At 38.0% G+C, this 24,508-nt stretch overlaps 1 protein-coding gene across 1 annotated transcript in view; it reads right to left on the reverse strand.

Moving 5' to 3' along the window:
- Positions 1-3,508: 3,508 nt before the first annotated feature.
- Positions 3,509-24,508, reverse strand: part of HECTD2 (HECT domain E3 ubiquitin protein ligase 2) — a 70,489-nt gene continuing 49,489 nt past the window's right edge. The window contains exons 11-21 of the mRNA XM_065408008.1: positions 23,994-24,090; positions 23,366-23,473; positions 21,878-22,010; positions 20,937-21,025; positions 19,316-19,474; positions 17,061-17,135; positions 16,080-16,167; positions 15,705-15,811; positions 8,873-8,988; positions 7,893-8,036; positions 3,509-3,629 (exon numbers count right to left, since the gene is read on the reverse strand). Coding sequence (XP_065264080.1) covers positions 3,509-3,629; positions 7,893-8,036; positions 8,873-8,988; positions 15,705-15,811; positions 16,080-16,167; positions 17,061-17,135; positions 19,316-19,474; positions 20,937-21,025; positions 21,878-22,010; positions 23,366-23,473; positions 23,994-24,090 — 1,237 coding nt within the window. The remainder of the gene's footprint in view (positions 3,630-7,892; positions 8,037-8,872; positions 8,989-15,704; positions 15,812-16,079; positions 16,168-17,060; positions 17,136-19,315; positions 19,475-20,936; positions 21,026-21,877; positions 22,011-23,365; positions 23,474-23,993; positions 24,091-24,508) is intronic.

A 24,508-nucleotide genomic window follows, 5' to 3' on the forward strand; every position in this document is an offset into this window, starting at 1 on the left:
CTGAAGTGGTAAATTGCCTACCAGCTGTACTACTTTCTAGCCAACTGATCAGGAGAATCTTCTCTGTCAGCAGCCAGCAGTCCTAGATTACAGGGTGGCCTAAGTGTCTATTTCTACTAGGCTCATGTCCATAGTGAGTACCATCAATTGAGAGGATCTAAAAGTGACCAATGGTGAAGATTAACAACCTGAATTCACCAGATGAAAGACACAATGAGAGGGCTGAGAAGCCAAATTTGGCAAGGTAAATGAAAGCAGGTACAGGATACTAGGGCTAAGCAAGTCATCTGCCACCTCTCCCTCTACAAAGTGATGTCAGAAGAGAATTGCTCCCCCCCATCTCCATTTGCTGGAAGGAGGATTTATACCTACTGGCTGAGCGATCATAAAGAAACAGCATATTTAGAAAATAAAACATTTCTTCATTGTATATAGACCTAAAAGTTAAGTCACAGTTAAGAAGGAACTCTGATGTTTATAATAAATAGTTCAGATATTGGTCCCTGATGTCCCCTGTGTGCCACTCAAGTAGTGCAAAGGGGATGGAAAGATGGCTTTAACAGCTGGCTGGAAATTATGCCTGCATAGGGGAATCCTCAGGCAGCACAAAGCCAGAGAACCTAGTTCTATAGTTTTTGCTCCTTATCCTTATTTCCCCCTGGTTTAGGGGTCATTCTGAGACTGAGAGGCGATATGGCTGGAGCATGATAACATCTGAGCCAGTTTCTATCACCACAAATTAGAACAGCCCTGAAGCTGCGGGATCAGGATTGTTCCTGGAAATAAGGAGAAATAGGTTCAGGATCAACACTATTTTACATTCTTGTGTTTCTAGCATGGTATGCATTGCAACATTGGTAGTTCAAGATAGAACATGGAATATTATTTTAGGGCTTTTTGGTGAGCATCTCTGTATTAGTAAGTCAAGATTTCTTATTCATTGAAACATGCAGAGATTTAATAGAAGATTATGAATTGCTAGTGCAAAGAAAATGTTTCAATGGAAAAAATACTGCACTTAAATAGGTCAAACTCGGAAATTGAAACGTGTTTGATTTAATGACTGCACAATTTCAATACATAAAAATAGATACCCAGTAATGAACAAATGTATACAAACCAGATTTCCTTAGGTAATGTACAAAAAAATTGTAGAGAGAAAAAATGGGGGGAAGGTTTCATTGGATTACATTGCAAGACGACAAAATAAAATGTAGTTGAGCAAACAATGTTAAATGAGGAGATCAGAGGCTTATTTCATAAATACTGTGCAATGCTTTCATTTAACAAATACAAAAATTACAATTATTTAACTTAATGTCAGGAAATATAAAATGTAATTCAATGACAGTTCTCTAGTTTATTTAAAAATGGATGCAAATATAATAGCTTTTAGAATTTTGAGGTAATATTATACAGTAAACCCAAAAAGCTTTTAATAATTAAAACTAAACCAAGGCAAAGTGCAATTTTGTGATAAAAGATTAAAATGTAAAGCTTTTATCTTAATGATAGGCAGAAACAATGCTTCAGTTATTAAATGTGGGCTTGAGTCATAAAAATATTGACTTATTTGCATTTTCACATGAGAAACTGTATAGCTATTAATTCATAAACAAAAATGCATAAGACAACTTTCCATGAATCACCCCCTTTAGAAACAAAAATTTTGTTTCCAGTTTACTTAATAAAAATATACATAATTCTGATTTCTAAAATACACTCACATTTTTGTGCTTATTAATATTTTACCCATTTTAAATGTTTTTTTTAGTTCAGGCAGTACAGTGATGAAGCAGTGTGATTTGTGTAACTGATTCACTTTACATTTTCAGATTAAAAATATAATTCTAGAGTGGTATTTTTAAAAGCACCAATTACTGGCCTAAATATGCTCCCACTGAAGTCAATGGTAGTTTTACCACTGACTTAAAGAGGAGCTGAGTTAAGCCAATGCTGAATGCTTTCAAAAATCCTACCACTAATCTCTATTCCTAATAAAATAAAAATGGTAAAATATCACTACCTTCTTTAAGGATCAGAACAGAATGAAATGTGTAGTTATTTACTAAAGGATTAATGGCATTAAGATTACAGGGTAGCCAGAAGGTTGTATGTAAGTAGTATAGAAAGGAAGAAATAGCCAGAATAAGAAAAGTATCAGAAAAATTACTGTATATTTTGTTATTGCAAATAAGTTCTGTTGCAAAATCTATAGAACATACAGTAGGTATTACTTGATGTAAAAAAATACAATATACTATACTGTATGCTGCTAACTGTCTCAGGTTGTGAATAAAAATGGATTTGTAATTATGCCTGCATTTTACAATCAGTTTCTTCCCCAGCTCCAAATTTGCTAAGACTTGCAGACAAGAATATCTTTACATTTACTTTATTAGTGTGCAGTGAAAAAAACAAAACATTGTCTAAATACTGACCTTCAAGTTAAATGAAAGCTACAGCATTTTGATTTGTTCTTGTATTCACTTTTGTCATAGCTTACTCTAATAAACTTTTAGTAAAAGATTTCTAGCATAAAGTTGTTGATCAAATGACAGTATGGTTCACAAGTTAAAATTTTAATATTTTTCCATGTGATGTGGATATCACTTATTTCTGAAGTGATTCAAAGAGATTTAGAATTTACCTGTCAACATCCAATTTCTTTAAGTAAGCCATGGTTACAAAACTACAATATCTACAGCCAAACTGACTAGTTTGCTGCCAATTTCATAAAATTAACATGCAGGTTGTTTAATACTTAAAGTTTGTCCTTGAGTCCAGTTATACTGAAAATAGTACTTTTAACATTCCTGTACAAATCAATTCTGTTGATCTGTAAAAGCTGAATATATAACATCTAAAACTGTGTATTTGTAAAAATAAATCTTTAGCAATTAATGGCACTATCAAAATCCTATTTTTCCACAGGCAGTTATTTACATGCTTTTTAAATATCCTGCTTAATTATTTGATAACGAAAGCCAGAACATTAAAACTGTATACATTTTATCCAGGCTAAAATTGCTTTATGTCTCAATATGAAAATATGGCCCCATGTCTCATATGAATGGCAGTTATACGCTTTGCTACTGCGTGTATTAATTAAAGACATTCTGCCACTTGGCTTACCTAATCAAGAAACCTTTTGTGTTTCCTTTCCCAGTGGAACATGCATCATGATGCAAATTATGATTAATTATAAAGTGCTCCAAGAATAATCAGAGACAAAACTGTAACCTGGAATTTGTCACCTCTGTCAGCTTTCTTCTGTCAAGTAATGCAGCATTCTGTATTTTATGAAAATTACTTTCTGAAAAAACAAGCAGTAAATGTATTGCCATACAGCAAAAACAAATGCACTTTGCATTTAATTAAAAAAAAAATCATGTTTTAAATTGGATAAGACTGGCACAGTATCAAGAGACAAACATGAAAAGCTTAAAGGCACAATAAGAGGAGAGTGAGTGCTACATAAAAAATCCTGTATTTTAAATCTTTCATCTTATTCTAGACCAAAACCTTCTGCATTTGAAATTCCAATGATCAGCTTCTGCTTCAGTTCTTTTTTGCTCTTGTAAGGAGGGAGGCAAAGCTGGTTGAAGCAGGTGTGGGCCACAGGTAACCTAAAAATATTTAAAAAATAATGCACCAATTGTTTTTAACAGAAATATAATAGCACTAGGATATTATCTGTATGCTTTTAATTTATGTGCATTACTTTTACAAACCAACACGAAGAAAGTGTTACTTACCTCACAGTAACTGGGGTTCAACATGTGTTGTTCATATATATTCTATGGTTAGTGCCCTTGAGTTTGGATTATTTTTGTCCAGCAGTGTCCTTGTGCTTCCCACCTCAGTGCACAAAGGGTGAGGAAACCCCAACTAACCCTCAGACTCTTTGCCAATACAGAATCCAGGTATTATGATACTCTGTAGTAGTGAGGAAGGTGGGCTGTGGAATATAAATGGATAACACATCTTGAAGAACCACAGTTACTTTAAGGTAAGTAACAATTTTCTTCTTGGTTAGTTGTCCATATATATTCCATGGTTGGTGACTCACAAGCAGTGACCTATATCACAGGAGGTGAGTGCTTGGAGTCTAACAATAAGATAGCTCTGCCAAAAAGGAGCATCAGATCTTGATGCTTCATCTATGGAGTAATGTTTGGTAAATGTATGCATGGAATTCTGAAGTTGCTTCCCTACATATTTCCACTATCAAAATGCTTCTTAAAAAGCTGCAGAAGCTGCTTAAACCCTGGTGGATTAAGCTGTAATTTTTCCTTGTTGGCATACGGCTTGGGAATGAACACAGGCAGGTGTATTACTAGGTTGAAATGGAAGTCAGAGACTACCTTTAGCAACACCTTTGGGTGAGGCCTCATTGAAATATTGTATATGGAGGTTCTGCAGTGAGCATATGCATTTTTCCTACCTTGATAACTGCTATTATTGCAATCTGGAAGGCTGTTTTGATGGACAGGAGGGAATGTGTAGCTAGGAGCTCAAAGGAATGGGGGAGGGAAGACTCATCAAACCTGTCAGCATTAGGTTAAGATCCCAAGGAAGAGGAGGGTACCTGATTGGGAGATATACCCTTATAAGGCTCTTCAGGAATCTACCTACTGAGGGGTGTGAGAATGCTGAATAGCCCTGAATCAAATGGGAAGATGGAAAGCTGAAATGGCGGTTAGGTGAACCTTAAGGAAGACAGAACTGTCTACAAGCTCCCTAAAGGACAGGAGATATTCTAGTATTATATGCAACCAGGCTTCCTGAGAAGTGCAGGGATCTTGTGGCTGAAGATTGTCTAGGTGGGCTCCCCACCCTAGACTGGAGGCATCTGTGACCAAGGCTTTCAGTAGCAAAGGTGGATGAGATGATGATGCAGCCAGAAGCTGATGGTTTCCTTGTTTGGAATCTCTGATACTTCTCAGATGGGCTGTGCTGTGCGTGAGGGATGGTTGCCAGGGTGCTGGTATGAATATTGAACAGGGAGCCATGAGAGTGGATATGACTGCCGGGGTCCTGGTATGGATATTGAACCATGGGGGTCAAGGCATAGTGTCTCTCCCAGAACTTTTGGGCCTTAGATGGTAGTAGTGCGCCCTAGAATCCTTTTCTGGTATGTAGGGATCAAAGGACTCCAGGGAATGAGATGGTGACCCCTCCCTGTTTTTGTCTGAACAAGAGGAGGAGAAAAACTACTGCTCTTTTAATGGAGGGGCAGTACCAGCTCAGGTGCTAGGCAAGCCTTTAGTATGTTGTCAACCTGGTACCACAGATGTGCTCAGTACTGAAGAGACAGAGTAGTGGTTGGTACTTCAGAAGGAAATTAGATGAACAACGACAATGGTACTGCAGAGAGTGTGAGGTCTGTTGACGCAGCAACAGGTCTTGGTACTGAGCATGGTGGTATCAAGTGAATGGAAGAGATTGGTACCAGAAGCCTCAGTGACAAGTCAGTTCTGGATGATATATGATGCTTTATGGGAGCTGGCACTCGGATATGGTGACTGGTGTGGACTGGGTGCCAGAGGGACACCCACTCATTTGAACTACCTTTCTCAGTAGCAGAATGAGAGGACCTAGTGAGGGGGGACCTAAATCTGTGTCCCTTAGAGGTGCAATGCTCCTTTCTCCCCCAACCTCAGATATTTTACCAGCCAGAGAGGAAGGTCCCTTAGACAGGTGCCTCAGAGAGTAGACTGAAGAGCTGACTGGAGCACTTTTGGAAGAGGACTGCTCAGGAATTTCATGTCCAGCCACTCCAATATCTGAAGAGGCACAGACATCTCCAGTAAAAGAAGCTTCTGGAGAATCTCTCTTCCCTTTGCTTCAAGAACGATTTGCAAAATGGCACCTCTCTCAGGAACATGCCCCTTTGCTAAGGCATAAACACCTGTATTCCCATCATTAAGTGGCATTACTGCCTCACAAGGACAATTCTTAAATCGTGGAGATTTCTATTCTGTTAAAAAGACTAACCCTGGTTCCAGGTGAAGTCGTTCAGAGAATTTTTTTTGTTTTCAAAGAGAAAGGAAACACCAAGTAAAAAGCTAATCCTAACACGAAGATATTTACAAACAACAGAAAGGGCACAGTGATCGAGAGGCTCAGCCACTGTCAAAGTTCCAACTCATAGCCACAGGCACGGAGAAGGAACTGAAGGATGGGTAGGGTTGTCCTTAAACCCTTAGGTGGGAGGCACAAAGACACAGAGCACAGGCATGGCCCCGTATAGATATTGGTAGCCAAAAGAATAGAAAAATCAAGTGCAGGGGCTGCATATGCACCAACAGTGGAATATGTATGGAATTACAGTTCAGCTCAGTTTGAGGTATGAAACTGACTGGACATATTTGCAAATTTCCAAAGCTAGATGTCTAAAGTTAAGTTTCTAAATTCATATTTGGGATGGGATTTTCAAATGCTCTTAGCAGTGGCCTAACTTTTTTTGAAAAATCACAGCCTTTAGGCCACTGAAGGCCAGGCTCCAGATGTCTATAAGCACTGAGAATCCATGCATTTTACTAAAGTCAACAGGAGCTGCAGCACCTTTAAAACTCAGGCCACTTTCACTACTAGGTACCTATACAATGGATCTAGGACTATAATATTGGGCACTCAGGTTTGAAAATTTTGGCCATTACTACTGCCTGGATCCTGTAATATGATCCACGCAGGTGGATCCTTATGCTTATGAAGAGGCACATGGAAGTCAATATGGCTCTGCATGGGTGCAAGAATCTGACTACAAAGATGACACTGTAGGAATAGCGCCTACATTATTCTAATATTTACCTTTTACTTAAAAACTACTACTCCATTTTTAAATTGTGCCACTGCACCAGACAACAGGAAGACATGTGTTGCGTGTACCCAAATATATGTAAGATCATATACAATTTTGAGAATTTAAAAATGAGACCAAGTTAAGATCAGATTAGCAGTCAGCTCTCAATTTCCTTGCCTTGATATTCCTTTAACACATTATTGGATTCATGAGTCAGTTGATCTAAAAATCAGTAGAATATTATGATAAGGCCAATTACAATAAATGAATTTTTGAAAAAAAAAAAGGTCTCATGTACTGTACTTATTTCAGATCTATAATTAGTTGTGATGCTGAAGACTTGACAATGCAAAGTGGAACCAGGAATTTCTGGTGACAGTACGCTCTCCAAATTAACCGAGCTGAATTTCTCCTAACCTTCTGGAGAAAACAGCCATCCAAAAAACTAGCTTGATAGTAAGGAATGAGAAACTTCCCGCATGAGTTCAAAAGGATATAAAAGGTTCCAGCGGAGCACACAAATATTTAACCTTTAATTTCATGTTACAGACTCTCTTGTTTCACCTACAGAGAAGAACCTCTGGACCATCTATCCATTTACTCTATAGAGATCCCAAAGCAATGGTCAATCTGTTCAGGGCTCACACACTAAAAAGCTTGATTCAGATCAGCCGTAAGAAACAAGGGCACTCTGTCAGCTGCAGAGACCGGTATCCAGAGTGATGAACACCCAAATGGATCCAGCAGAACTCTTGGTAAATATGGTAGTTTATTTTTCACCAGTTCAGCCTCAGTCAAGGACTAAAGCAAACTGCTTCTTTGAATTGAAGCATAAGAACGACTTGTATTAAAAAGCAGTAACTGGATTTCAGATTTACACATTGTTCAGAGAGCTGGCTCTGTATTAGATGAACATCTGCTAAATTTGTGTAATCAATAAATGGTTTTAATAACATTTGTAAACCAAGCTAAAGGAACTAATATAGTTTCTCAATCAGTTTGCTTCTTTTTTATACTACATACACAAATTACAATAAGACACTTCTGTTAAAAATATTTAAGAATACAAATTAAAATTATTTACCAGTTAGTGGATGTTTCACTCTTTGAAATCTTGAAATTCAAATCAGCCATCCCTCCCACAGGTACTCTGTCACTTCCTGTGGTAAAATGCAGTAGCTTCTTTTGGAGATCAAGAGGAAATCCAAGTACTACCTCCCAAAAGTATCTACAGTATTAATTAGGGAAGGGGATAGTTAATAGCTTGATAAAAGCAATGTAAAGTTATCACTATGCCCTAGGCTCAGATATTGTCACTTAATATAAAAATTCCCATCAACATATAGTTAACAGGTGAACTTAAAAGCATAAAGTATTTATGTACATTTTCAAACACTGTTATCAAAAACGTGCTAGTGACACTCCTCCCCACCCACCATTATTTAGAGCCAGATTTTATAACTGGCATAGTGGGGCAAAGGGAAGAGATGTTTTGGCTGCCTGTATCTTACAAACCCTTATTTTTCAAATGTTGCTTTAGTTAAACATACACATTTACATTAATGTCTGAAACTTTATTTAAAACCTATTAGTTACAAGAAATGCCTGGGGTTACTAGGTATTACAGAAAGATCAGATGGAAATATTTTCTTCTCAATTTTTTATGCATTTTACATTTTGTGCATAGACAGTTGCCCCAGTTTGTGTGGATCGTTCACACATCATCATCATCAGAGAAGAGAGATAACATTTTAAAATATAGGAAAATATTGTAAAACCACACAGTAGCTTGGTGTAGTACCTGAAACTGACTAGACTTAAAGCAATTGTGTCCTTTTAAAGATACTTGGCATAGCTAAGGAGGTTCAACTAATATAACTTTTCCTACTTAAGGAGATAAGACTACAGTATTTTTATCTCATTTTGAGATAACCTTTTAAAAACTTAGTTATATCTTAGTACTTCAAGACTATATTGAAATTCAGATTTTAATTGCTCCCATTAGTGCATCAATCTATACTGTTCTTCTATATGAATATTAAGAAGATTAAAAATTAAGTCTACCGTATAGTGAGATCAGTTTTCAGGTAGCCATCATACTGGGTGTTTCTCTGTAGAGCATACATATCCAGTTCAGGGCTTCCACAAACAAGAATTTCAACTTCTTCTGGACGAAGTAGCTGCCAAAAAGTCATAACATTTGCTGGCAGAACACTTTTTTAAAGATAAATAATGATGCTAATAAAGATTCAGATTAAGAATTGAAAAATTAAATTGCAAATGTTTTGTTATGCATTGTAGACAAAGTATGTTATTTTCTTAAGAACATTTTTCATGGATAAAAGTTTATATCTAAACTCCAGTATTTACTATTTTGCAGGAAGATCAATTCCTCAGCGCTTAATTTTAAAATTGTTTACTAACAAGCAAAATAAATGTGGGTAATATTCATTAGTGTGTTATTATTACTATTTCCCTTATTCCCCTTGCCTCCTAATGTTTACACTTTCTTACTTAGAGTCAGAGATTTAGGCCATCGATTCTGACCTCCTGCACACATCCACAAGCCCTAAACTGAACCCAATTATCCTGTCCTGAACCCAACACCAGTAAACTATTGTATGCCACAGCCAGAGAACAGGAAGGAGTGAGGAGCACTAATACTCAAGGCCTCTGCAATGGCAGGGAATTGATTAGGTGAGATATACTCAGATGATTCTAACGATCGACATGCACGCCATGCTGCAGAGTGAGGCAACTCTCCCCCCCCGATTCCTGCCAATCTAACCTGGGGAAATTCATTCCTGAAAATAGAAATGGTGATCGGTATAACACTCAGCATGTGAGCAAGACCCACCAGCCAAGCATCTGAGAAGGAATTCCCTTTATGCCTCATAGCACTGGCCCATCCTGTCCAGTGTCCTATCTCATACTTCAGAGGAAGGGGGGAAAAAAAATACAGAATACACCTCAGGGCCGCTACGCCCAACCCCCATCACAGCACGCAACCCCATCATACAATCCCACTCATAAATTTATCAAGCTCTATCTTAAAATTAATTAGATTGCTTTCCCAATCTACTCCTATTGGGAAGTTCCTCTGATGGTTAGCAATTTTCTAATTTCTGAGCCTTAATTTGTTCATGGACAATTTATAATCATTTGTTCTTGTGTCAACATTTTCCTTTAACTTAACTAGCTCTTCTCCCTCTCTGGTGTTTACTTCCTCGATATATTTGTGCACGCTCACATCCCCCCTCAGCCTTCATTTTGCTAGGCTAAAGAAACTAAGTTCTTTCACAGCCTCCTCTCATAAGATAGGCCCCACATTCCCTGATTGTCCTAGTAACCCTTCTCTGCACCTGTTCCAGTTTGAATTTATCTTTCTTGAACATGGGTGAACAGAACTGTATGCAGTATTCCGGGTGAGGTTTTACCACTGCCTTGTACAATAGTGTTAATATTTCCCAATCTCTACTAGAAATACCTCACCTGATACATTCTAGGATCACATTCGCCTTTTTCACAGCTGCATCTCATTGCTAGCCATAGCTATCCTGGGATGAACCCACACACCCAGGTCTCTCTCCTCTTCTGTTGCCTCCAAAGGCTGCTCCAAAGAAATGTGTATTATAATTCCCCAAGTGCATGACTTTGAACTTGATATTATTAATTTTCATCTAATTTCTATTACCCCGGTCCTCTAGGTCATCTAGTTCTTTCTGCATAATATTCTGATGCTCCAGTTGTTGAGAATGGAGACTCTTCACCCCGAAAATGCTGCTAGTTTTAAATCTCTCCCCCTTCTTCCTGAAGTACTAGTGTGGTGCCTGCAAACGTAGGGAGCAGGGAAGAAGTACGTATGAACCTGCGACACCTTAATTTCAGGACCAGAAAAGCTCCCAATCAATCAGAAGCAAGACCTTGGAGCAACTCATTGACATGCTGTTGGTCAGATTAGGAGCCACACTACCATAAAGTCGGTTCCAAGCCACCTTAATAGGCTCTTCCCTGTCCAGGAAGGAATTAACTGTCCCAGTGACCAATGGGCCTGCTGCCTCAATCTCACCAAATTCACTGCTCTCTGGTCAGTAAGTGGGAAGGATATACTTCTTGATTAGGATTTCTGGTTGTCAATCATATTCAATCTCCACTGATATCGTAAAACCCATATAGCCAAATCCGTTAACGAAAATCCTTTTTCTGTACTTAAGTTAAACTTTATTGAGTAAGAAAATAAAGGAAAGCGTGTACTCAGTAATGAAATTTGTATAATTTAACTCCTTTAATCTAATCCAGATGTCCAGGAAGGGACTCCTGGCACTAACAAAGGATACTTATTACTATAGAAGTATAATATAATGAACAAGATTGGATAATTGATAAGGGGTGCTTACAATCCAGTTATGTTCTGTGATTAATAAAAGGTATTTGTGAATACAAATATTTTCTGTAATTTATAAAAAATGACACATTCAAAGATGTTTTTAACTCCTTTGGAAGTGCTTGCTCGAACAGATATTCTTAATAACAATAACTGGTGTTAGAAATCCCTTTAGTGGACCAATCATGTAAATTAAAATACCATAAAAATTCCATAAGTAGTTAAATAAATTAAAATATTAAAACAAAACACACACAATCAACTGTGGGAAAGTAGTTTTTCCCCTCCCAACAAATAAACTTTCTTTGTTCTAAACCAGTATATAAAGGAATAAATTTTGGAAAGCTAGTTGAAGTGAACAAGTTGCCATCTCAGTTATTTTTTATATATATACACCTCTACCCCGATATAACGCAACCTGATATAACACGAATTCGGATATAACGCGGTAAAGCAGGGCTCCGGGGAGGGGGCACGCTCCGGCGGATCAAAGCAAGTTCGATATAACGTGGTTTCACCTATAACACGGTAAGATTTTTTGGCTCCCGAGAACAGCGTTATATCGGGGTAGAGGTATATATATATATATATACAAATAAATAAAAAGAGAACAAGCTACCATCTCTGCACAATTTACAGAGGATGGTAAAGTATACTTTCTGTATTCTGTATCATGCTGTATGAATCTTTAACTAATAAGCTCTAATTAAGTAATTCCAATTAAGACAATTGTCTACCATCTAGTGGTGGTGGTATTATTATTATATTCAAACATGCACCATTTCCCTGTGGCTACTTGCAAGCTATCTGGCTGAACTATCAGGTTGCAGAAGTGGTGAAAAAACAAATGGAGACTAAGCTCCAGTGTCAGCTCCTTTCCCTGCCAGTTTCTGATTGGCTTCATGGTTCATGAGAAACGGGATGGATGTAGCAGCTGAAGAGGCCAGCAAAGACTGGAAGAGAGAAGAAGTGGTGCCGGAGAAGTTGTCAGATTCCTGCCCCCACTGTAGGGATGATCCATAAATGGGGGGGCTGAAATTGAGGGACCCAGAATGGCTTTTAAGATGGCTACCTAGCTCCTCTTCATGTTCTCTTTGAGTAACACTGTACCCATAATTTACTGTAAGTACACAAGATTGTGTGATCCTGACAGCCCCCTCCCAATGATCCAACTAGAAATGGGGGAGGGGCAGAGGAGGGAAGCCACCAGTATATCTGCCATTAGTCCTCATTTGGTCAGAACAGGCCAGGCTTTAGAAAACCTGCCCAAGGTAACTAAGGTCCTGGTCAGCATCGCAGGTTTGCGTGACAGGCAGCCACTCTTTACTCTACTACCTGCTGGCAGCTTTTCTCACTTGCACACAGTGGTGAGCTGGAGCCGGTTTGCAAGAACCGGTTGTTACATTTAGAAGCCGGTGTAGAACCGGTTCCTAAAGGGGTGGGTGGGTGAGCAAACTCCGGTCCCCAGGCCACATCCCGCCTGCGGGACCGTCCTGCCCGGCCCGCCTGAGCTCCCAGCTGGGGAGGCTCCCCCAGCCCCTCGCAGAGCCCCAGTGCGCCGCGCTGCCAGTGCCAGTGCTCTGGGCAGCTCTGCAGCTCCTGCCACTTTGAGCAGCATGGTAAGGGGGTGGGGCTGCGAGCTCCAGTGGCCGCGTGGCATCCTTACACAGCAGCATGGTAAGGGCCTGGGCTGGGGCTGGGAGGAGGGGTTGGATAAGGGGCAGGGAGCGGTTGGAGGGGGCAGAGGCTCTGGGGGGGGGGCGGTCAGGGGACGGGGAACGGGGGGAGGTTGGGTAGGCGTGGGAGTTCCGGGGGTCTGTCAGGGTGGTGGTGGATGGGGTCGGGGCAGTCAGGGGACAGGGAGCGGGGCGAGTTGGGTAGGGGGTGGGGTCCTGGGAGGCAGTTAGGGTGGGGGGGGTCTCAGGAGGGGGTGGTCAGGGGAAAAGGAGCGGGGGGGGGTTGATGGGTTGCGGGTTCTGAGGGGGGCAGTTAGGGGCAGGACGTGGGTTGGGGGGGAGACAGGCACATGGGGCTTGTACTCACCGCGCGGTTCCCTACCCGGTCTTCAGCGGCACATCGGTGGCGGGGGGGGGAGGGGGAGGTGTCTTCACTCGCTCCGGGTGAAGTACCTGCCGCCGAAATGCTGCCGAAAACCTGGAGCGAGTGAATACCCGAAGTGCCCGCCGCCGAAGTGCTGCCGAGGGCCCGGTAGGGAACCGGTTCTTAGGATTTTGGGAGCTCATCACTGCTTGCACATATTGGGCTTCCAGTTCTGATCCTCTCTAATGGTCTAGAGATGCGTTCAGCTCAGTAAAGGGTTTAGTTTGGAGCCAGATGCTGCATGCACTGAAAAAAGGTAGCCAGCAGGGAGGAGGCACTGAGCAGCCACGAGGCCCTTTTTGCAGCCAAAACAAGGTAGGTCACTAGAAAGAGAAGCCACGGGGAGAAGTGAGGGAGAAAAGGGAAGTTTCAGGGAAAAGGGGGGAACAATATTATTTTCAAGGGATGATTTTTCATGTCAGCCAGCCAGTGGTGTGGGGTCTACTGAAGGATTTTATGTTCATTCTGCTGAGTTTTGGGTGACTTCTCTTTGCCTTTTCTCCCATTACTTTCTAAGATGAAAATAACCTAAAATTCACCAAAAATGCCCACAGAACTGTTCATTAACAGACCCTAGTAGTCCCACCTTGATTATAAGGACAGAATAAGAATGATAGAGAGGGAAAGAGAATGGACTACACTGACACCATCTGGGCTATATAACGCGTAGGTTGCCAACTTTGGTTGGACGAATTCCTGGAGGTTTAATCACATGACATTATCTTTAATTAAAGTTTAATCTTTAATTCCTGGAGACTTCAAGACAATCCTGGAGGGTTGGCAACCCTAATCATGAGGGACAATGGGGGCACCTCTGCAAACCTGCCACAGAAGAGGGGATCTAGCTCAGCACACCTGGGAATCACTGGCTTAAAACTAAAGACTAAAGTGAGGAAACAGAGGTTCCTTTTGTGGTTTTATTATATATTTGCAATTACTTAAGACAAGGTTTTAAAAAATTGGTATCTAAAGTTAAGGTTTCGAGTTTACATTTAGGCACCTAAATAAATGGCCTGATTTTCAAAAGAGATGAGCAGCCATTAAGTTTAGTGAATACTGCTGGGTGATAAGCACTTTTGAAAAATCAGGCCACACTGAATCCTAACTGTTAAAAATCCTACCCATTGGAAAAAAAAAATCTTGGCATTAATCTGTTGCAATTATCTGTCTATAAAAGGGGGATCATACTGGTTGCTTACTAGCAGTATTGTGAGAGGAAATACATTAAGTATTTTTAAAGACCTTTAAGATTCTCCAATGAAAACACTATACTTTCCAGCTCCGTAATATTGCAGAGTCCTAAATATTAATGCAATTATATACTGTTTTTCTCAAATATTTTTCTGGTCATAAGAACATAAGAATTGCCATATTGAGTCAGACCAAAGGTCCATCTAGCCCAGTATCCTATCTTCTGACAGTGGCCAGTGCCAGGTGCTTCAGAGGGAACGAACAGAACCGGTAATCATCAAGTGATCCATCCCCTGTCACCCATTCCCAGCTTCTGGTAAATAAAGGCTAGGGATACTGTCCCTGCCCATCCTGGCTAATAGCTATTGATGGACCTATCCTCCATGAATTTATCTAGTTCTTTTCTGAATCCTGTTACAGTCTTGGTCTTCAGAACATCCTCCGGCAAAGAGTTCCACAGGTTGACTGTGCATTGTGTGAAGAAATACTTCCTTTTGTTTGTTTTAAACCTGCTGCCTATTAATTTCATTTGGTGACCCCTAGTTCTTGTGTTATGAGAAGGAGTAAATAACATTTCCTTATTTACTTTCTCTACACCTGTCATGATTTTATAGATCTCTATCATACCCCCCTTACTTGTCTCTTTTCCAAGCTGAAAAGTCCCAGTCTTATTAATCTCTCCTCATATGGACGCTGTTCCATATCCCTAAAAAATTTTGTTGCCCTTTTCTGAACCTTTTCCAATTCCAATATATCTTTTTTGAGATGGGATGACGAATACTGCATGCAGTATTCAAGATGTGGGCATACCATGGATTTATATAGAGGAAATATGATATTTTCTGTCTTATTATCTATCCTTTTCTTAATGATTCCAAACATTCTGTTAGCTTTTTTGACTGCCGCAGCACACTGAGTGGATGTTTTCAGAGAACTATCCACAGTGACTCCAAGATCTCTTTCTTGAGTGGTCATATTCAGCAAGGCACATTGATCTCAGTGGGCCTACTCGTATGCTTAAAATTAGGCATTTGCTTAAATATTTTGATGAATCAGAACGTCTATGAACACTGAAAAAAGTCAGTTGAATTATTAAAGTTTATTTATATAATTCAGATCAGTCATTTTCAATTCTTTGTCACAGATTTATAATAGACGTAAACCAAACTTAAACTTTATTTAATAATATCTTAATTATAAGACTTTTCATCTTATTCTTACCATCAATGCATATGAATCACAGACACTATGGAATCCATAATAAAAAGCTGCAAACTGTTTGTAGATTGATTTGTTGAGAATGAAGTCAACATAAAGCTGCACATATTCTAAAAAAAAAAAAAAAGCATTTGATATCCTTTATATTAGATATTAAATAAAATTATTTCAGACTATCATTTATTGTATTGTCTTAAACAGAGTTGAAATAATTTAAAACTTTTAAAATACATTTTACTTTACGTAGCATTATAAATAGAAAGTATATTAGGAAGTTCATTCTGAATTTTATTTTTACTACTCAGCTAAATAACAAAATCTATAGTTATAAGTGAAGTTTGGTGCATTTCAGTTGGTATATTTATATCTTTAGTGTACCTTTCCTATTCTGAGCCGTAACTGGAATTTTATCACCACCAGGCTTTAGGTTATAAGATTTTATGACTCCAAATTCTTCTTGAAAAACCTGGATAAAGAGAGAAGATGCTATAGCACATGTAACACCTTTGGTCCATTATGGCAAATAAATCACTTATCAATAGTTTTGCATATTTCTGAGAGATTTTTTTAAATTATGTGTTATAGTTTTTAGTATTTTTCTTAATAAACAAATACACTATTTAAAATGTGTTAGTTGTGTGGTAAGACTCGGATACCATGACGGAGAAAGATGCAGAAAAGGATTTAGGAGATTAAATATATTAGAAGAAATAAACTCTCTTTTAATTGTAGGTCCCACAGAATTGAAAATAATTTAGGTTATAATGATTCTCATACCACTTGATGACAATATAATTCCCAGCAAAAGCAAAAAAGCCTTGAACTAGAACAAGCCTATGTCAGGCCTAACAAGTGTTTTCAGGCTGGTGCAGGCCTAAACCCAAGCTTCGTTGGCTAAGCTAAATCATTCCAGATTAGAGCAAGCCTCTGCTTAGTTTAAAACTCCCATGGCAAACCAAGTCTTTCATAATTGGATCAGGATTCTCTTTAAGCCAGTCTTCCAGGTTGGAGTATATCAAATAGTTAGTGCAAGCATTTGCCTAAAAACTAACCCCCAGATTAGGTAAAGTCTTTCAAGTTAGGTAGGCCTCTGCCTAAATCAGGCTTCCAGGCCAACTTCAATCCAAACTTACCAAGTTCTCCAAAGCTACAGCAAGCCTCTGTCTGGGCCAACCTCCCAGGCTAGACTGACTCTTTCAAAGCTGGGGCGAGCTTTATAGTTCTTTAACCCCAACCCCACTGAACTCCAGACAATCAGCAATCACTCTCTATGATGGACTACTCTACCTATGAATAAATCTCCTGAGATGGATCAATAATTACTATAAAGAATATATAGATTCTGTGTTCCTACAGTACCTGGAAGGTTGAATAAAAGTCTTCTTCAACGTTGTCTTCATAGGATAGAAGCTCACTTAGTCCATGGGCCAACTCCTGGGGGGAAAAAAATTACTAAATTAGCTACAATTCCACCTTGTCCTTTTAAAGTACAATAACTTACTACTGAGAAACACCTTGGGCAAAATTGCACATTAAAGCATACTATACATAAAGCAAACTGTTACTCTGCATGTGCAGAAATGATTTTTCAACTACTACTAACTATATTTTGAATTTTTTCCCTCACCAGGCAACAGAACTTATTTCCAATATGTTCATACTGAATTCCATTTTTCAAACATTAGCTACAAATGGATCTAAAAAAGCCCTGTTAGATTTTTTTTAAACAAATGGAAAAAAGGGAGATTATTTATCAGTAACTGTTCCCCAGATGTTACCTCTGAAAGAAAGGTACAACTAAACAAAGAGCTTATAGAGAAGGGGCTGCTTCTGCATTTTGCCTACCATCATTATATCACACTTATTCAAGTAGATTAAATTTAGTATCCAGGTCTGTTATAAGCAAGCTGGAGTCCCAGTGCCACAGAGACTAAACTCTTGTTCTACCAGGGGAGTGGCTGCTTGGAATGTTTGCATCCAGAATGTATGTATTTTGCAAATTTGTAGGGCTGCTACTTGAAGTTTAGTTTCCAGCTTTATATTGTTTAAATAATCATGACACTCTTGACATTGGGGTCAAGATCAGATGCTAATATTGGGAGAGCAGCTCTTCAATTAAAAAAAAAATCAGTACTCCTTTGACACCACTTGGTTCTGTTATTGTATGTTATCCTTCTACAGTGGGGATTCAGAGGCATTTTACTGAGGGAGAAATGTACTTCTCCCAAAATGCCTAAATAACTGTGATGAGCCTGAGTGAAAGGCTCATTGTGTCCAGATGGTAACTAAATAGCCCATTCCATGTCCAGCTTATGCTTATGTAACTTCTCTTTGTGGCATGAAGACACCATAGGCCAGATTTACAAAAGTACTTAGGTACCTAAAGATGCAGCTAGGTGCTTACTGGAATTTAGGTACCTAGCTCCCACTCAAAGTCAATGGGAGTTAGGCACTTAACTCACAGAGTGCTTTTGTAAATCCCACTAGGCGCCTATCTGCATCTTTAGGCTCCTATGTACCTTTGTAAATCTACTGTCTGGCCTGCGTAGGTGTATCTGGAGGAATGCTTTGCCTCCCCCTTCCTCTTCAATATGAATGCAAGAGGACCTATGACGCTCAGTATTCAAAAATGGAACCTACTGATAGATAAAGTGGTTTCTTGCCAGGCAAAATAAGATCTGAAGATCTTGTCTTCAATTTACGATCTGATGGTTTCTTTGTTGGAGAAGCTGGACCGAAAGATCATCTCTGATTTCAAAGTCGAAGATTCTGAGACTTCTGAAGAAAGGAGTTGAGCAGGTCAGACTTCAATCCAGGGGGAGAAGCTTAAGACTGAGCTCATGCTTCTTACCCCTACCCTGGAATATGGTGCCACACACACAAAAATAATACTAATGCAAGTACCCATCAGCATACGAAGTGCCTTAATGATAGGGTAGCGACATCTTCCAACTGCATGGGGCACCTTTTTTTGATTCCCAAACTCTTTTTAGGATATGTCATCTTGTGCTGATGCAGATTTCAGAATATTGCTACTCAATTGTAGAAACTAACCCCACTAAAATTACTAGAAATGAATCTGGCCATTACAATACTTTTAAGGGCTTTTTTAAACCACAGGAATGAAGAATGAGAATGATCTAGCAGGTGGCTATAGAGGAACTGAGGTCAATTAAATGGCTGAGGCCATTTGTAACTTCGCTTGGAATGCTTAGATCCAGAACTGACTCATGTACACCGTTGAGAGTTTTACTGCATCTAGTGATACCATGGATTGCAAAGTATAGCACTGGTCTCTTAGAGTGGAGTTCTGCATAGTAAATTTCTTAGATGTGAAGTTTCATGTGTTCGTGTGTTGTTGTTTTTTTTTAAATTCCCATAACTTAAATGGCAGAAGGGAAAATTTTGTTCAATCTTTTACAAGCAAAAAATAAATAAATAAGATCTTCAAGAAGAGAGAAAATGGTGAGTGGTTTGGAAAGCATATAAAAAGGGGGCTTATAATGTGAAATGTTCTGCAATATTTAAATGAAACAGAAGCACCCAAGCACCGATACATGAAACCAATTATTATTTAAATAAACTATCCTTTAAAATACTGCTTTTTTACTTACTGGCATAATATGACACAGGTCATCTAATGAAACACCACTGATGCCTACAGGTGTATTCTGATCACAGGGAACAATGGGAGGACTCAAAAGTTTCTTGTAACAGCAAGGTGGGAAGCGAATATCCAAGGTGATACTGTTATACACGGCAAGTCCCATAAGCTATACATATCAGATGTTAAGTAGAAAATCATATTCTTATTATTCTTTTTTAGATCACTTTAGAAGAATATTTTACACTGTTACTGAGAGTATTCTGAAAGTATTAAACAAAACTGAAAAGGCAAGAAAATATGTTCCTTTTTCAACATTGCCATCATTCTTTTAAGAGTCTATTGTCTAATGTAAGAATTATTAAACTAAAAAATATTAACATGATCAAATCATGCACTTCTATTCAACACTTGAATTCTTTCATACTTAAGATTCTATACAGCATGAAGCATTTTTTGAACTACTATAATATGAAAAAAAAAGTTAAAATGAAACCATAGATATGGGTATCTTTAATCTAAAAAATTCTAAAGATGTCTTAACACACCAATGTTTCCATAAAAATTAAACACATTAAGACAAACTTATGCTGACAGTGTAGTTCACCAGCTGGCCTATTCAGGCATATTTGGTGAGACTGCACAAAGATCCAGAGTTTTGGGGAACTATTAATGAGAAATCAGGTTTATTTTAGGCTTTTTTGTACAAATCAGTATGATTATTGCTGTACCTGAGAAGTTAATTATCCATCAAGAGAAGCTGCCCCTTTTTTGTGGTTGTTACCGGTTAGTGCCAGATTTGTTATTACATCCCATTAGTTTAACCTTCCTGTGCCAGGCAGCCAACTGGGTAATGCATGGGATATTTTCCTTATATAAAACTTAAATATAAGACCAGGCTATTCGTTTCCTTTGACTAAATATGCCAGTTCTAATAAACAAATATATAAACCATCCAATTTGCTGCCTATTGCACCAGGCTGTTTTTCTTTTTGTATTTAGCAGATTAAATCCTGTTTACTGTATGTATTCATTCTATTTGTAATGACTATACTGTTTAATGATTTTTTTTTAAAAATTCAGTTTATCTATTGCTAATCATTCTGTTGACATGTCATTTATAACAGCAGTGTGAGTAATCTATTCTAGATTATATATCAGTTGGTTTAACAGTCAGCAAGAAAAAAAAATTTTCCACCAAAGATTCAATTTTAAAGATGAAACTTTATAGTCAATAAACTATTATAATAAAATAGATTTTAAACTTGTTACTAATAGGGGTTCCATACTTTTAAAAAATCTAATTCTTAATTTCCTAACTTTGGAGTGCTTGATTTTGCAAACTTAACATTATTTTAATGTATTTTTTGTATGTAATATATATGTATACATACACACAATATGTATTTTCCTTATTTTTAATTTTCCTACAAGAATCACTAGTCAGTGTATTCTGTTTAGCTCTTTAAAGCAAAAAAAATCTTTTACTGAAAAAGAAAAGCATAATAAAAACTAATTCTGACTTTGTATATTTATACTTCAATCAGAAGGTCCTAGCTTTTTGTTTTTACATTTAGTAACTGATTAAAATACTATGCAAGTAACAGGTTCAAGTGGACAGCAAAGGATACAGCTCCAACCAATCGGAATTCAGAGTAATCATCACATTTATAGCTGCTAAACCAGTGACAGTGTGAATCCTTGTGATATGTAAACATACCTGTGGAATGTAAAAATTATTTCATAACATTATTTTTAATTTTATATTAATTAATTAACATTATATTTAATTTTATTTATTTATTTATCTGCAATTAAAAAAATCCCCCCAAAGCATATATTTGTCTCACGCTTCCTTCATCCTTTCTTAGCTAACAGAGTGTATATATCAGTGAGTGCCTTCATTCTAGATACTTTCCTTCCTTCCCACAGCAATACAGGTAGTTGTTTGGCAATCTTGAAGGATGCTGGCACATATTCACTGACACTAATGTCACAAGCTGTATTGCCATATAAGGCACGGTTGTGGGCTGTGCCACAGAAATCACCAAACAATAGTGAAATTGACAATGTTAAAGTTAATTCGCTAAAGAATTGTATTTAAGATCCATATTAATGGAGCCAAAAATTAGAGTGTTAGAGTGAGTCAAAATTGCTGGAAAAAACAAAAGCAAAATATGTTCTAATAATGGCCTCGGGATATGTGGTTTAGAAATTGAGGAGTCTGAGACCCACTGGATAGTGCAACACTGACTACCGCGTTCACAATTCTCAAGGAAGGAGCTGGCCCTCATGCAGGCAAGTCCCATATCTATACACAGTTACTGTGCTTCAGTTTACAGACACTGAAAGTATGTTTACCCAGCAAAGAAAAACCTGTAGCTGGCCTTTGCCAGCTGACTCGGGCTTGCAGGGCTCAGGCTACGTGACCCAACAGAGAATATTAAAAAAAAGATCCAAGGTGGATGGGCTAAACATTTGAAAAACTAAAAATGCTTCTCCATCCCTGTTTTTAATTAATCTCGTTTTTAATTTGTTAATCTTAAAAAAGAAGTAAATTATGAGGACTCACCATAGTCCGGGTGAAAAATCTGGCGAATAAGGAGAAGAAACCATTCTTTTGTCAAGCCACCCATATCAAGACCAGCCTCCCCTACAAATGTAACTTTCAACTTTTTTTTCAAATCTGCCCCCTTCCGTGTCAGCTATTAAAAAATAAAAATTACAATAAATCAGACTCACAACATATTTAGTATTACAGAACTACTGGATAAAACAAATGTGCTTATTTTATTTCTATAGCTATTAGTTGAGTGAAATATGAATCCATAAAGTTACTGAATTCTAATTCATAATTCAAGTTTATATGCAAATAACTGTCTGGATTGGGAGAATTAGCTAATCATAATTGGTTGGCCGCTCTCCCTCCTGACTCATGAGGTCTCTGTCCAGGCTTGGAGCCATCTTGGGAGTCAAGGCACCAAATAGCTCTCATCCACATTCTCTCTGAGTAACTGGGTCCTGGGTATGGCAGCAGTGGGTTAAAAATCTGGGTAAGAAATTGGAAGAAGAAAGACTAAAGTATTTAATAATCTCGGAGCAGGTGTAATTCTGTGGGCAAGTTAATGATAGAAAGGTAAGGGAAGTGTCATTTGAGTCATTAAAATCTACGGAATCATAATTTCAATGGTATCACCTTTTTAACTGATGATGGCAATCAACTTCAAGCATTCCTTCCATTTATAGTAATCTGCAACCTTAAAAAATATTAATCCGGGTATCACGTTCTGGGCATTAACTGATAACACATTATTGTCAGTCAAGAGCCTCAACAGAACTTTGTGAGGGCTGCCACGTTTGACATGCCTGTGTTAAAGTATAATTTTAAAAAATTTTCTTCAATGTATAGCTACATAATTGTTCCAGGCTTGTCCTGTTTGCTGCCATAGTGTTTGTGGGAAAAAGGACTTTCGAATGATACCCAACTTGACCAATTTCCAACCACACTGTATTATCAAAATGTCCACCAACCGGAGGACCTGGAGTGGGGACCCGGGGAGAAGTGAGCCCCCCTGCCATGCCACTGCAATTATGATTCTGTAGATTTTTACAAATCAAACAACACCCCCCCTTATCTTGCTAACACTAGCTTGCCCACCACAGAATATGATTTTACTATATTGTGCTCCTAGACTATAAAGCTTGAGGAGAGAAGGTCGTGAAGGAAGAAATCACACAGTATCTAAAGAATTAGTTAGAAGAAGTTGGAATTCCTACCTTGGAATATGATACAATATAATGTGATGATTATGCACAGAATTCTTATATTCATATTTTTAAAATTTCTTTTTAGTTAGCATGTACATACACAAAATCTACATAACTGTGTGTGTGAAGTAGGTAAATGTGCAGGAGACAATGACTGAAAATATGGTTAGTTTTCTCAGCTACCATTACAAATGTTTTAAATAGATTCACTATAGAAATCAGTTTTATCAGACTGAATTAAAAATGTTAGATACTTTTCAACAAAACATTAATTAATTTCCATTTTCTGTACCTCATCAAGTGAATCACTAACAAGGTGCATCCTTCTCACTTTCAAGTTCAGGAATAACATATTCATGTCAGGTCTCTGCCTGCGAGAGACTTTGTCCACTAGGCTTTGCTATTTGGAATTAAAAAAATATATATTTTACACACACAACATTTTTGCTTAAGAAGCCAAATCAGCCCTCAGTACCTAGTACCATTTCCTCTTAACAGTCACTTCTCCCTTATATCCAACACCTTGTCCTGTGACCTGAATAGGTACTGTTGTATTCCGATCTATCATTGTCCACCTTAGCAGAATAAAATCGACAATTAACAAGGCTTTTCAGGGAAATGTGTTCCTTCAAAATTATCTTCCTCATTAATCTGGCTTGCCTGTCACTCATGGGAGTGGTGAAGAAAGATTCATATATTGCAGAAGACTAACCAGCACATTATACTGTAGAAACACATTTATGAAGCTACTGCCACCCTAAGCAAACTAAAACAAAAATACTGTGTAAGCATTCTTCGTGGCCTTTTGCAGACTAGAAGTTACAGAATGACCTAATTTTTTTTAAATTTTTACAGAATGTTTAACAGATTAAAATGTATAACATTATTTTTACATGATCATTTATCACAAAGTGACTTACCCGTGCCATGCTTATCATCTGTTGTTCTGAGTCCCTTTGAATAATAACTTTTTTTGCTGCTATAGAAATAATGAATGGATACTGACAGAAAGAAAACCTGAATGGCAAAATAGACAGGAAGTTAAATAAGGTGTAATTTTTACTAAAGATAATAAAACAAGAATCAATCTTTGTATTACTGTTTAGTAATTCTCCCCTCCGTTAATATCTCATTTGTAAATAACTCTTCTTCTGAAATAGCTATTGTTCTCTCTGCATTGTGTGCACAGATATTAATTTAATCTTGTGCAAACCATTTTAGTGTTAACAAGGACTTAGCATTCACAGTATTTGTATATACTTTTTCACAATAGACCTTTAATCTTTATTGTAGCATCTACCATCATTGCCCTTTCATGTGACTGAAGAACAAAGCCAGCCACTATAGTATGCAAACAGCATCTTTGGTGTTAAATACTAAATGTGAATTGTTAAGCAGAGCTAATGAATAAAAAAAACTTAACTTTTACATTATT

Source organism: Emys orbicularis, chromosome 7, assembly GCF_028017835.1.
Source record: "Emys orbicularis isolate rEmyOrb1 chromosome 7, rEmyOrb1.hap1, whole genome shotgun sequence".
In the NCBI taxonomy this organism is placed as follows: domain Eukaryota; kingdom Metazoa; phylum Chordata; order Testudines; family Emydidae; genus Emys; species Emys orbicularis.